This window comes from Danio aesculapii, chromosome 3, assembly GCF_903798145.1.
Source record: "Danio aesculapii chromosome 3, fDanAes4.1, whole genome shotgun sequence".
NCBI classification, from domain to species: Eukaryota; Metazoa; Chordata; class Actinopteri; order Cypriniformes; family Danionidae; genus Danio; species Danio aesculapii.
In genome coordinates, this window is record NC_079437.1 from 61,273,958 (window position 1) to 61,288,863 (window position 14,906).

The 14,906-nt window shown below is 39.5% G+C and overlaps 2 protein-coding genes across 2 annotated transcripts in view; both read right to left on the reverse strand.

Annotated features, from left to right (window-relative positions):
* The window catches only part of baiap2l1b (BAR/IMD domain containing adaptor protein 2 like 1b), a 258,771-nt gene that overhangs the window by 82,134 nt on the left and 161,731 nt on the right, over positions 1 to 14,906 (reverse strand). The window lies entirely within an intron of this gene.
* Positions 1 to 14,906, reverse strand: part of tecpr1b (tectonin beta-propeller repeat containing 1b) — a 42,388-nt gene that overhangs the window by 26,698 nt on the left and 784 nt on the right. Inside the window, exons 2-8 of the mRNA XM_056454385.1 lie at positions 13,423 to 13,649; positions 12,859 to 13,044; positions 10,305 to 10,427; positions 9,879 to 10,001; positions 7,081 to 7,255; positions 5,916 to 6,013; positions 5,510 to 5,611 (exon numbers count right to left, since the gene is read on the reverse strand). Coding sequence (XP_056310360.1) covers positions 5,510 to 5,611; positions 5,916 to 6,013; positions 7,081 to 7,255; positions 9,879 to 10,001; positions 10,305 to 10,427; positions 12,859 to 13,044; positions 13,423 to 13,647 — 1,032 coding nt within the window. The 5' untranslated portion in view covers positions 13,648 to 13,649. The remainder of the gene's footprint in view (positions 1 to 5,509; positions 5,612 to 5,915; positions 6,014 to 7,080; positions 7,256 to 9,878; positions 10,002 to 10,304; positions 10,428 to 12,858; positions 13,045 to 13,422; positions 13,650 to 14,906) is intronic.

Sequence of the window (14,906 nt, forward strand, 5' to 3'; positions counted from 1 at the left end):
TCTAATATTTTTTCTTCTGGAGAAAATCTTATTTGTTTTATTTCGGCTAGAATAAAAGCAGTTTTAAACCCATTTTATGGTCAATATTATTAGCCCCCTTCAGCAATGTTAGTTTTGGATTGTCTCCAGAATAAACCACTGTTATACAATGACTTGCTTAATTACTTTAATGTTAAGTCAAAGCTGTAATAATCACATCAAAATACAGACAAACGTACTCTCAACCTGACAGAAACATGGACACACAACCACACTGAACAAACGTGACACCAAACAATCACCGTGTGAGTATTTATGAGTTAGCCGGTCATGATTACGACGTGAGGTCAGCTCAAGTCACTGGTGATTTACAGCCACGTGAAAAAGTTTTGACCCCCTATTGAATTTCAAGCTTTTCTCTATCAGGACATAATAAAAAAAAAACTATACGGTCCCTTTGGCCAGTCTTAAAACGTGTAAGATAAAACCTCAGATCAACAACATCACACAGTATTTATTAAATAAAGAAAGGCTGGATGGAAAATACATTAACTGAGGACAGGCTGTGATTCAGATCCTGTTGACGCACGTTCAGCAGTAATGACTTTAAGATTAAAATACAGCTTTTTAGATGTTAGCATCAGTATGTTAGTCTTTACAAATATCTATAAGCTAGTGTGCACCAAAACAGTGACAAAATTCATATTTATAAGATATAAACCTGATGTAAACATGTAAAGCTAGCAGTTTGTCACTTCTGCCTAAATGGATCAATGATTTATTTATTTTTTTATATTGTATAATAACTAACTTAAAGAGGTTAGCAGACAAAATGGTTAGCAGACAAAAATCATTAACGTTTTGCAGTGGCCCAGCCAGAGTCCAGACTTAAACCTTATTGAGAAGGCTTCTCTATTGATTACTGAGATTAATTTTGGACATGCCACTTTTTGTTTAAACGCAAATAAAAGCTGAGATATATATTTTTTTACACAAGGATGTACTCTTTAACAATGTCTTATTATGTTGTGGGAGAAGCCTGGGTCATTTCTGATCAAAGAAAATAAATGCTGGTAGAATAAAAGTAACTTTAAGTCAGAATTTGCCAGGGGTATGAATAATTTAGGGCTTGACTGTATACATATAGTAATACTGATGTATTTTTGTATTCATTCATTCATTTTCGTTTTGGCTTAGTCTCTTTATTAATCTGGGGTCACCACAGCTGAATGAACCGCCAACTTATCTAGCATATGATTTACGCAGCAGATGCCCTTGCAGCTGGAACCCATCACTGGGAAACATCCATACACACTCACTCACACACAATTTAGCTTACCCAGATCACCTGTACCACATGTTTTTTTTTTTTGGACTTGTGTGGGAAACTGGAGCACTCAGAGGAAACCCACGCCAACACAGGGAGAACATGCAAACTCCACACAGAAACACCAACTGACCCAGCCGGGGCTCGAACCAGCGACCTTCTTTCTGTGGGGCGATTGTGCTACCCACTGCCCATCATTCATTCATTCATTAATTTTCTTTTCGGCTTAGTCCCTTTATTAGTCTGGGGTCGCCACAGCAGAATGAACCGCCAACTTATCCAGCATTTGTTTTATGCAGCGGATGCCCTTGTCACTGGGAAACACATACACACTCATTCACACACTCATACTCTACGGACAATTTAGCCGACCCAATTCACCTGTACCACATGTTTTTGGACTGTGGGGGAAACCGGAGCACCCGGAGGAAACCCACGCGAATGCAGGGAGAACATGCAAACTCCACACAGAAACACCAACTGACCCAGCTGAGGCTCGAACCAGCGACCTTCTTGCTGTGAGGTGACAGCACTACCTACTGCGCCACTGCGTTGCCCCCCCACTGCCTATATTATATTATATTATATTATAATAGGCGGTTCATTCCGCTGTGGCGACCCCGGATTGATAAAAGGACTAAGCTGAAAATAAAATGAATGAATGAATATATCATAATATGTAATGTCTAGATACTTTTCAGTCACGCTCTAAATAACACATCTATTTATATGTATTTTTTTCTCCATGTTTATAAGGCCCCTGCCGTACTTTATTATTGTGTACATGTGGTCTAAGATGTTCTTGTAATTTTTTCATACATTTATAATACATTTTAGTACAAACGTTTTAAAGAATCTTGATTTATTTTTGAAAACATCCATATTTCACACAGGTATTTGTGCATACGCATGGTTGGTGAATGAAACTCAGTTGATTCTGATTAACCCAAGTTAAGGAGCTGGATCAGACATGAGTGTCGCAGCTACACAGTCTGAGCGGTCAGTAATGAAATGTGAAGTATGAACCTGTGGAGCTCTTCCAATCTCAAATTAGATGCTGTCATATGGCTGTGTGTGGAGATATTTATATACAGTTAAAGTCTGAATTATTCGCCCTCCTGTATGTTTTATTCCCCAATTTCTGTTTAATGAAAAGAAGATCATTTTTAGCACATTTCTAATCATAATAGTGTTAATAACTCATCTCTAATAACTGATTTATTTTCTCTTTAATATGATGACAGCACATAATATTAGACTAGATATTCTTCAAGACACTAGTATTCAGCTTAAAGTGACATGTAAAGGCTTAACTAGGGTAATTAGGGTAAAGTTAGGGTAATTAGGCAAGTCAGTGGTTTATTGGTGGTTTATTCTGGAGACAATCCAAAACTAATATTGCTGAAGGGGGCTAATAATATTGACCTTAAAATGGCTTTAAAACAATTCAAATGTATATGGCTGGGCTAAGCAGGACAAGGAAGAACTAATAAAAGCTCAAATTACAGAGAGGGAAGCTTTGCAGAGCTTGCAAAATCCACACTGAGACTCTTGACATCAACACGCACCGACACCTGACACCATACATGCCGGAGGGAGGAGCCAACAGCAGCTGGAGAAGCTGATTGGACGACGGGTGTTTGTGCGTATAAACATGGACAGCGCATACAGTTGGGTGTACATATTGGTCTGCGGATCTGAGGATCTAATGACGGCTAATCCTCAAAGCTACATGTGAGAACAGGAGTGTAATGAGAGCCGTCTGAAGGGTGTCCCCCAAGGGCAAGTATTGGGACTGCTAGAGTTGTCCACACATGGGAAAAATGATTACTGTAATATAAGGGCTGCAATGAGTAAAGATCGCGTAAAATTAAAATAAATCAATGTAGATGTTAGGATCAGTCTGTTATGTTTTAAGTATATCTATAAGCTAGCGTATGTATAATAACCAACCTAAACTGACTTACAGTTGGCTATGGTTAGCAGACAAAATGATTAGCAGACAAAAACATTAACGTTTTGCAGTGGCCCAGCCGGAGTCCTGACTGAAACCCAATTGAGAAGGCTTTTCTATTGATTATTGGGATTAGGATGTCCCCCAATGGCAAGTACTGTGACCGCTGGAGTTGTCCACACATGGGGAAACTGATTATTGTAATATGGACTGCAATGATTTAAGATCCTTGAAATTAAAATTTATGTATATGTTAGGATCAGTCTGTTAGTTTTATGTACATCTATAAGCTAGTGCATATATATAACCGACCTAAACTGACTTACAGTTGGCTAAGGCTAGTAAACAAAATGGTTAGCAGACAAAAACATGAACCTTTTGCAGTGGCCCAGCCAGTGTCCTGACTTAAACCCAATTGAGAAGGCTTTTCTATTGATTATTGGGATTAATGAGAATACGGTGTCCCCCAAGGGCAAGTACTGGGGCTGCTAGTGTTGTCCACACATGGGAAAATGATTACTATTATATATGGGCTGCAATCATTAAAGGCCCTGTGAAATTAAAATAAAACAAGGTAGATGTTAGGATCAGTCTGTTAGTTTTAAGTACATCTAAAAGCTAGCGTATATATAATAACCAACTTTAACTAACTTAAAATTGGTTATGGTTTGAAGACAAAATGATTAGCAGACAAAAACATTAACGTTTTGCAGTGGCCCAGCCGGAGTCCTGACTTAAACCCAATTGAGAAGGCTTTTCTATTGATTATTGAGATTAGGATGTCCCCCAATGGCAAGTACTGTGACCGCTGGAGTTGTCCACACATGGGGAAACTGATTATTGTAATATGGACTGCAATGATTTAAGATCCTTGAAATTAAAATTTATGTATATGTTAGGATCAGTCTGTTAGTTTTATGTACATCTACAAGCTAGTGCATATATATAACCGACCTAAACTGACTTACAGTTGGCTTAGGCTAGTAAACAAAATGGTTAGCAGACAAAAACATGAAACTTTTGCAGTGGCCCAACCAGAGTCCTGACTTAAACCCAATTAAGAAGGCTTTTCTATTGATAATTGGGATTATTGAGAATACGGTGTCCCCCAAGGGCAAGTACTGGGGCTGCTAGAGTTGTCCACACATGGGAAAATGATTACTGTTATATAAGGGCTGCAATGATAAAAGATCCTATAAAATTAAAAAATGTATATGATAGGATCAGTCTGTTAGTTTTAAGCACATCTATAAGCTAGTGTATATATAATAACCAACTTTAACTGACTTAAAGTTGGCTATGGCTAGCACACAAAATGATTAGCAGACAAAAACATTTACGTTTTGCAGTGGCCCAGCCGGAGTCCTGACTTAAACCCAATTGAGACGGCTTTTCTATTGATAATTGGGATTAATGAGAATACGGTGTCCCCCAAGGGCAAGTGCTGGGACTGCTAGAGTTGTCCACACATGGGAAAATGATTACTATTATATATGGGCTGCAATGATTAGAGGCCCCGTGAAATTAAAATAAAAAAATGTAGATGTTAGGATCAGTCTGTTAGTTTTAAGTAGTTTTTGTTTTAGTTTTTCAAGTGGCCCAGCCAGAGTCCTGACTTAAACCCAATTGAGAAGTCTTTTTATTGATTATTGGGATTAGGATGTCCCCCAGTGGCAAGTACTGTGACCGCTGGAGTTGTCCACACATGGGGAAACTGATTATTGTAATATGGACTGCAATGATTATCCTGTGAAATTAAAATTTAAAAATGTAGATGTTAGGATCAGTCTGTTAGTTTTAAGTACATCTAAAGGCTAGTGTGTATATAATAACCAACTTTAACTGACTTAAAATTGGTTATGGTTAGAAGACAAAATGATTAGCAGACAAAAACATTAACGTTTTGCAGTGGCCCAGCCGGAGTCCTGACTTAAACCCAATTGAGAAGGCTTTTCTATTGATTATTGGGAATAGAGTGTACCCCAAGGGCAAGTACTTGATCTGCTAAAGTTGTCCACACATGTCTTTTGACATCATGGGCTTAACCCATTAGATTATTTTGCTTGTTTTAGGGAAAAACTGACTTAATTTAGGCACATTATTTCTGAAAACAAGACTCTAGGAAATGCATCTTGATTTAAAATGTTATTTGGATTAGGAACAAGGCAAAAACTCTAAATAAGTGAAGCCTTTTTTTTTTTGCAGTGTTGTTGTTGGAGGTATAAGATGAAGGTGTAAAAGGATCTCACCTGGTCATTGGGTCCAATGCTGAGCATCACCATCTCTCCAGCAATACTGATCCAGCCAGTGCCAGAGGGATTGTGGGAATTCACACCCCTCCTAAACCAGACCTATGTATGAACACACACACGCTAATATGCGCTAATAACTCATTATGCAATCAAATATAAATCACTGTGCATGTACAGGGTTACACAAACAAATAGCATGGAGGTCAGTAATTTCCAAATATCTTAAATATTGAAAATAAGCACAGAAATGTTTGTGTGAATCAGAACAGAATTTTCATTGGTGGGAAATATTAAGGGAAAATGTTCCCACTTTAAATGAATTGTGCACTTATATTAGTAACTGGAGAGTTGCTGTGAGGTAAAAGCAGTGTAAAAGTGATGAATAGAGTAAATACAGTCTTACTTTGTTGTCTTTTGTAATGGCCCAAACCACACTCATCCCCACCGCCACATGAGTGGCTCCTTTCTGATTCGGAGGATGAACCAATTCCCACGATGAGCCTAAACACAAAATGTGAAGTTCCACAAACTAATTTGGAGAGGAGCACGTGATATGATTGACCACAGCTGATCCTTATTGCTAATCATTAGCTAGCCTATCAGATCATTCTAAAGCTACTATAAATATCCTGCCTAAGCTTCACTCCTTATCTTCGTTTTTGAAACCCCCCCCCCCCCCCCCCCCCATCCTTCCCTTCTCCCTCCTCCTCTTCCATGATTTGGCAACACGGTGGCTCAGTGGTTAGCACTGCTGCCTCGCAGTAAGAAGGCCACAGGTTCAAGTTCTAATTGAGCCAGTCGGCACTCCCTGCGTGGAGTTTGCATGTTCTCCCTGTGTTTGCGTGGGTTTTCTCCGGGTCCTCCGGTTTCCTCCCACAGTCTAAAAACATTTACATAAGTGAATCGTAATACAGTCACAAGCACTTAACGCATACATAGAAAAAGGGGGCACTCGAGAAACACCTGATCTCGTATCCCTCCTAATGCTCATTGACCAGGCGGGAACCTCGGGCTCATCTATCTCCGAGCTCAGGGTTCTCTCCCGGGACAGCATGCCAAACCTGCTATCATAGTCGAGCATTATCTAAGTGTGAACTCTTGAAACCTGATTTAAAGAGACAGTTCCCCCATATATGAACATTGAAGCACTACTTACTCTCAGTCAAGTGGTTCACAAACCATTTATGAGTTCCCTCATTTCATTGAACACAAAAGAAGATATTTTGAAGAATGCTGAAAATCTGTAACTATTGACTAATATAGTAGGAAAAACAGAAAACAGAACTCTATTTTGTGCGTGTCAAAAATGCTTCTTAATTTAAGAACTTTCATATATTTGGACTAAAAACAGGACAAAAACTCCAAGAAAGAGATTCAGAATCTGTTCAGTGTGTGTGTGTGTGTGTGTTCATACCTCAGTCATGCTACTGACCCGGCCCTGACCATTATTGCAGCTTGACTGTAAATAGCATGTAGAGTCATGTAAAGCATGTACTGTATGTGCTGCATCCTACATGTGTGTGTTCAGAGCAGGTGGATAAATCTGTGTGTGTGTGTGTGAGAGAGACCTGTTGGGCAGTGTTTATTGATGCCGCGTCTGCTCAGCATTTGTCCATCCCACAGAACGACCCACAGCAGGTCTCCGGGCCCCGAGGAGACCTGACACACCTCCCGCGGGACCTGAACAGAGTCCCAGCTCTCGCCCTCTGGATTCTGCTGTCTGACACCTGACCTTAGCCATAACTACACACACACACACACGTGATCACACAAGCATGCACATACACGCACGCACAGGAACGCGCACACAGACACACGTATGCATGCACGCAGACGAACGCACGCACACACAAATGCATGCAGGCACATACACACACACGCACGCACACATACGCACATGCATGCATACACGCGCACACACATTCACGCATGCACGCACACACACGAACGCACACAAACACACACGCACGCACATGCATAAACGCACATGAACCCACACACATTCACACGCACGCACATGCACGAATGCACATGAACGCACACACACACACGCATGCACAGAAACACGCGCACGCATACACGCACGCACACGAATGCATGCACACACACGAGCGCACAAGCATGCACGCACACACGCATGCATTCACGCACATGAATGCACATACGCACACACACATGCATACACGCACACACACACACACACACACACACACACACACACACACACGAACACGCACGCACATGCATGCACACACAAGAATGCATAAAAACGTACATGCACACACACACATACACGAATGCACATGCATGCATACACACACACACACACACACACACACGCACACACACACACACACACACACACACACACACACACACACACATAGAGTTAATACATTTCTTATGATGATAATTGTTTTACCAACTTGTTTGTTCATACATGTGACAAGAAAAACAGGCAGATTAACCTTGATCCCTCACTGACACACACACACACACACACACACACACACACACACACACACACGCACACACACACACACACACACTGCCAATGGGGTAAGCAAAATAATGTGATGTCAAAAGGAAAGACTAGATTATTTAGCTTGTTTTAGCTTAAAACTGACTTCATTTTGACTCATTCTTTCTAAAAACAGGACGATATTTTCTGCTTGTCTAGAAAAAGCTTCTTGTTTTAAGGATTTGTAGATATTTGGATTAGAAAACAGACAAAAACTTAAAGTAAGAGCAGCATTTTGAGCAGCCTGCTGATCAATCAATCAGTAAAACGACACCATTTGTAAAGCAAATTTAACATCAGTATAAAAAAGCTTTGCACACACTGTCAACATGCTTGATGTAATATCATTTACAAACCTGGTAAACTCCTCATTTTTACACTGACAACACCAAAACTCAAAGTGTAATTGTGTATTTTTAATATATTGGGTATTTTTGGGTAATAATATGAATTGAAACTGTGCTTAAATTTCAGCGTCTAGTAATAATAAGCAGGCAAAACGTCTCACATTTCTGCTTTGTTTTCTGCATTTTTTGCTTTCTTGTGTTTTTCATCCTCCTCTATCTTTCTATAACCATATTAAACCATCTTAAATGCAATTCATATTACCCTTATTGTAAAATAAGTCATCTCTCTAGGCTTTGTACTACATTTTTTTGTCTGTTTCATATACATGTTTTGTTGCTCAGGTTCATAGTCAGGGTTTTTATATATGCTATGTTGTTATTGCAATAATAACAACAACAACAACAACAATAATAATAACAATTGGGTAATCATAGTTAGAGACGTTTCCAACAAATAAATCTTTTAACACACTAATAAAAAGCTAAACATTCAGTTGGTGCTTAAATTAAACATGTGGCTGGGGAACAGTTACATAATAATAAATCTACAGCAGCAAATAAAGGAGCAACAGCGAGATCTAGTGCTCACAAACTGTAGTGCAGGCACAAGTCAGTGATGTCGATGAGAAAAACTCATTGTGAAATAAAGCGGAGATAACTTATGAACTGAAATAAAGCAACAAAAAAATATAATACTAATAATAGTTAAACGAAAACGTCACCCTGCAAAATGTCCTCTTGCTGCTAAGCGGAATAACATGTCAAATGTTTGAGATCGGTCCTAGAAATATTGAAAAACAAAACTAGCTAAATAAAACTACCTCAGAATGCACCTAAAAGCACTAAATTAAATTATAATGAAAGAGGAAAATATGAAAATCATCATAAGTATGATAAATATCCATAAATAAATTATTATTAATTTATTATAATTAATTAAATATAAAAGGAATCATAATTACTAATGCGTAGTATAATATATCAAATCTAAATCAGCAACACAGGAACAGAACTGAAGAAATAAATCTGTAGTTTTATGTAATTGTTCATTGAGAACTATTAAAAATAATTATATAACTATAATCATACACTATTTCAAATAGTTAATTGAAAAATAGCTCATATCTCTATAAAAAACTGAACAGAAAAGAAATAATGGACTGTAAATATTGAAATAAATTGATATAAGTAAGTTAAAACTGAAATACATTTTGAGAGTTAAAGTATTTACAATAAATATATTATTTAAGTTTATTCAAATAAAATATTATTATTAATACACACTTATTTCTCTAGATATTATATTTCAAACTACTAAAATGTAAAAAATAAAGTTGAATTTTCAACATCAGAAGTGAACAGAGCAGAGATCAACATCCCATAATGCAATTCACAACCACAAATAAACACAGAACACTTGTGTATATTTCCATATATTCCCGTTCATTTCCATGGAAAGTTTCCAGCCTTGAAACTTCCGGTAATTTTGCCGTCTGACCTGTCCTTGCTGAGAAACGGCCCACAGATGAATGTGTTTCTCTGGGTCGTCACTAATACTCCAGCCGCCGCAGCTAATGTCAATGAAGGGCTCTGGAGGCGCTCGGCCTCGGTCCACACACACCTGAAACATAATAGTTTTAATAACTCATCTCTAATAACTGATGTCTTTTCTCTTTGCCATGATGACAGTAAATAATATTAGACTAGATATTCTTCAAGACACTAGTATTCAGCTTAAAGGGACAATTAAAGGCTTAACTAGGGTAATTAGGGTAAAGTTAGGGTAATTAGGCAAGTCATTGTATAACAGTGGTTTATTCTGGAGACAATCCAAAACTAATATTGCTGAGACCCTCCGCAACCCTTATTCCAATACTGCTTAGAAAAAAAGTCAAACTTGTGAGGTGTGCACCTGTGATTGTACCTTAGCCCATGATCCCAGAGCTTTGTATCTCCTATAGCGAAGCCATCGCCGGCGACGGACACATGAATTCCACTTCTTTTCCTTAGTGAAGGTTGCAGGAAAGTCCACAGCGTACTCCCAGCCCTGAACACAGCAATACAGAGCCATTCTGACAACTCATAACATTTAAGGCCTTTTGAGTAGACTAGGCATGGGATGATAACCGGTTTCAAGATTTGTTGTGGTTTGGAAAAGTTACAGGGGCACGTGGCCCAGTAAATTGGGTCTAGCGACGGCCCTGAGCAACAGTAGCTCCAGCAGAAAAAGAAGCCTTCAGATTAAAATCTACTGATCAGCCCACGATTCAGCAAAAATCTGAGAAACAAATCACTGATAAACCAACATTCTGTAGAGCTGAACAGTGCAGCGGCTTTACTGTATATCTACAGAACAGAAAGATCTCCAGAGATGCCTTTTGAAGATGTGTTTTCTAAACTAATGAAGACAGCAGAAGGCAATGATAATTAAAGTTACTTATTCAGCCTGAAATGTTTACTGCTCAACCCAGGCTCATTCTGATTATGTTCCTTTATATACATTTGTGGAGAGCGCCAAATACGTCCCAGGAGCTACGTATTTTACAGTTTTTCTTTTCGCAAATCCACCAGAGGCCGCTGTGTACGCTTTTTCACATCTCAAACTTCTCTCGCGAGTTCCATTCCCACCTGCTGTCCTCACGTAAATACACCAGAGGCCGCTGTCGACTCACTGACTGACTGATCGACTGACCCACCCTCCTCCTTCACTAAACTCAACCGATAGTGTTTACAAAAGCACAGATTGACCCGATCACCCCCTTCTCTAAACCCAAATGACAGTGTTTTCAAAAGCACCGATTGACCCGCCCACCGACTTCCCTAAACCCAACCAACAGTGTTTTCAAAAGTACAGATTGACCCAATCACCCACTACCCTAAACCCAACCAAGTGTTTTCAAAAGTACAGATTGACCCAATCACCCACTACCCTAAACCCAACCAAGTGTTTTCAAAAGTACAGATTGACCCATTCACCCATTCACCCACTACCCTAAACCCAACCAACAGTGTTTTCAAAAGTACAGATTGACCCAATCACCCACTACCCTAAACCCAACCAAGTGTTTTCAAAAGTACAGATTGACCAATTCACCCATTCACCCACTACCCTAAACCCAACCAACAGTGTTTTCAAAAGTACAGATTGACCCAATCACCCACTTCCCTAAACCCAACCAAGTGTTTTCAAAAGTACAAATTGACCCAATCACCCACTTCCCTAAACCCAACCAAGTGTTTTCAAAAGTACAAATTAACCCAATCACCCACTTCCCTAAACCCAACCAACAGTGTTTTCAAAAGTACAGATTGACCCAATCACCCACTACCCTAAACCCAACCAAGTGTTTTCAAAAGTACAGATTGACCCAATCACCCACTTCCCTAAACCCAACCAACAGTGTTTTCAAAAGTACAGATTAACCCAATCAGCCACTCCCCTAAACCCAACCAAGTGTTTTCAAAAGTACAGACTGACCCAATCACCCACTTCCCTAAACCCAACCAACAGTGTTTTCAAAAGTACAGACTGACCCAATCACCCACTACCCTAAACCCAACCAAGTGTTTTCAAAAGTACAGATTGACCCAGTCACCCACTACCCTAAACCCAACCAACAGTGTTTTCAAAAGTACAGATTGACCCAATCACCCACTACCCTAAACCCAACCAAGTGTTTTCAAAAGTACAGATTGACCCAATCACCCACTTCCCTAAACCCAACCAACAGTGTTTTCAACAGTACAGATTAACCCAATCAGCCACTCCCCTAAACCCAACCAAGTGTTTTCAAAAGTACAGACTGACCCAATCACCCACTTCCCTAAACCCAACCAACAGTGCTTTCAAAAGTACAGACTGACCCAATCACCCACTTCCCTAAACCCAACCGACAGTGTTTTCAAAAGTACAGATTGACCCAATCACCCACTTCCCTAAACCCAACCGACAGTGTTTTCAAAAGTACAGATTAACCCAATCAGCCACTCCCCTAAACCCAACCAAGTGTTTTCAAAAGTACAGACTGACCCAATCACCCACTTCCCTAAACCCAACCAACAGTGTTTTCAAAAGTACAGACTGACCCAATCACCCACTTCCCTAAACCCAACCGACAGTGTTTTCAAAAGTACAGACTGACCCAATCACCCACTTCCCTAAACCCAACCAAGTGTTTTCAAAAGTACAGATTGACCCAATCACCCACTTCCCTAAACCCAACCGACAGTGTTTTCAAAAGTACAGATTGACCGATTGACTCTTAAAATAAAATATAACGTGTTCAATTGTGAAAAAAAGATGTTGGTTTTTACCCAGACATTACTATTACTATTATTATTGGGTTATTTTAGAGCAGTAATCTCAATACCATGATATTTTTATCCAAGGTTATCATCCCGTCAGAATCTTCTATCAGCCCATAGTGTGATCTAGGCAGTAGTTGAATGAAGTGTAAATGTGTGTTGCTGTCCCTCACCCCGGTCTCGGTGGATTCTCTCCCACAGCTTTCATCATCCACATACCAGTCTCCCTCCCACTCCCAGTTAGCAGACGGCAGCTGGAAACTGTGCAGAGGCTGAGGGTTGGAGCCAGACTCATCCGTCCACTGCCAGCGGTCCGTCGGCAGCAGAGCGTCTGTATACCCGTCCACCGGGTTCCACCTCTGCACAACACACACAGACAACATCAAGGGGGCTATTAATATTGACCTTAAAATGGCTTTAAAACTATTAAAAACTGCTTTTATTCTAGCAGAAATAAAACAAATAAGACTTTCTCCAGAAGAAAAAATATTATAGGAAATACTGTGAAAAATTCCTGAATCTGTTCAACATCATTTGGGAAATATTTGCAGGAGGTAACCGGAGCACCCGGAGGAAACCCACGCCAATGCAGGGAGAACATGCAAACTCCACGCAGAAACGCCAACTGGCCCAGCCGAGACTCGAATCAGCGACCTTCCTGCTGTGTGTCCACAGTGCTAACCACCGAGCCACCTTAGAAACACTATATAAACTATAAATACAGCATGTTTTCTTACCTGGTTCTCGTAGGTCTCCTCCTGGTGTCGAATAGGCACAGGACTGGGGCAGACGTTGAGGTAGAGCTGATGGTCGCAGCCGATGCCCCAGCAGGAGAGCCTGGAGCCCGAGAGCCGCTTTAGCTCCAGCAGTGGGTCAGCAGATCTGCTCCAGCGCCCCCTAGAGGCAGACAGACTGAACACCCGGCCGTAGACATCCACCACCCACAGCGAGGAGTCCGACATCCCTGCGCAAAATGTGTATTTTTACCTCCTCTTAAGTACATTTTTGTTGACGTCAAAACCCAATGTCATGTCGATGTCAATGTCGGTATTTGACGTCAATATGACGTTGGTTTAAGATGTTGGCTCAAAGTCGGATTTTTGTCACTGCAGCACAACCTAAAATCAACTAAATATCAACGTCATTCTTGAATTTTAAAATAACGTTATCCTTAGACGCAGGCTAGACATTGAATTTTGGTCACCTGACATCACAACCTAAATCTAACCTAATATTAACGTCTTATGACGTTGTGTGCCTGCTGGGCAATAACTAGATGCACTACAGAATGTTACGTTTACACACATCCACAAATGACATGTAAATACATCAGCTTTTTACAGCTTAATACTCACTACTCCTGAGTACTTTTGAAAGGTCTACTTTTTACTCTGAGTAATATTTACAACACTTTTACTCTACTTGCACTACATTTTTAGGCAAGTAATAGTACTTTTACTTAAGTAAGATTTTTCAGTAATCTTTCTACCACTGATTTTAATACACAACAGTTAACTGTAGCAAAGACTAAAGTATGCGACAATATTTATTAGTTACATCACACTTAATACACACAGGCATATACATATATATATAAGCTTATATATAGACTTAAGCTTGTTGTCTTCAAAAAATCATACAAAACAAGTATAAAATCATACAATTCAATGATAAAACGCATCCTTGATCACTGTTAGCTTCTTCTCCATCAAATGTTGTCACTTCCGAGTCAGTCTTAAAGGTGTATTGCACACATTTTATGTTTAATTTAATGCAAATGTGACAGCACTGACAGAAACACGGGGACAACTGTGTTTATTTATATTTGTATTATTTATTTGTAGAATTTATACATAATTATATGTTTTTAATCAATTGTTGTAAATGAAAACAACTAAAGCTGGCTATTTCTGAAGTATTTTTTTTTAGCATAACAAAACTATTAAAGCTGTAGGTTCAGTTTGGGCTGAGGACAAGGACGATGACAGGGTTTGTACACTTGTAAAGTGTTTTTAATAAAGAAAAAAATCTGAGAACCAAATGAATGACATGTTCCTTTACAGAAATCAACCATCAGTCACCATCTTTAGAAATGCTTGGGATGAAATACTTCTTATTCACTGTATATACAGTGTGAGTATACAGTGACATCTATAGTTGTATAACTACGTGAAGACCAGTTTTTGCTTAGTGAACAGTCGCCACTAAGTAGAAATTCGTC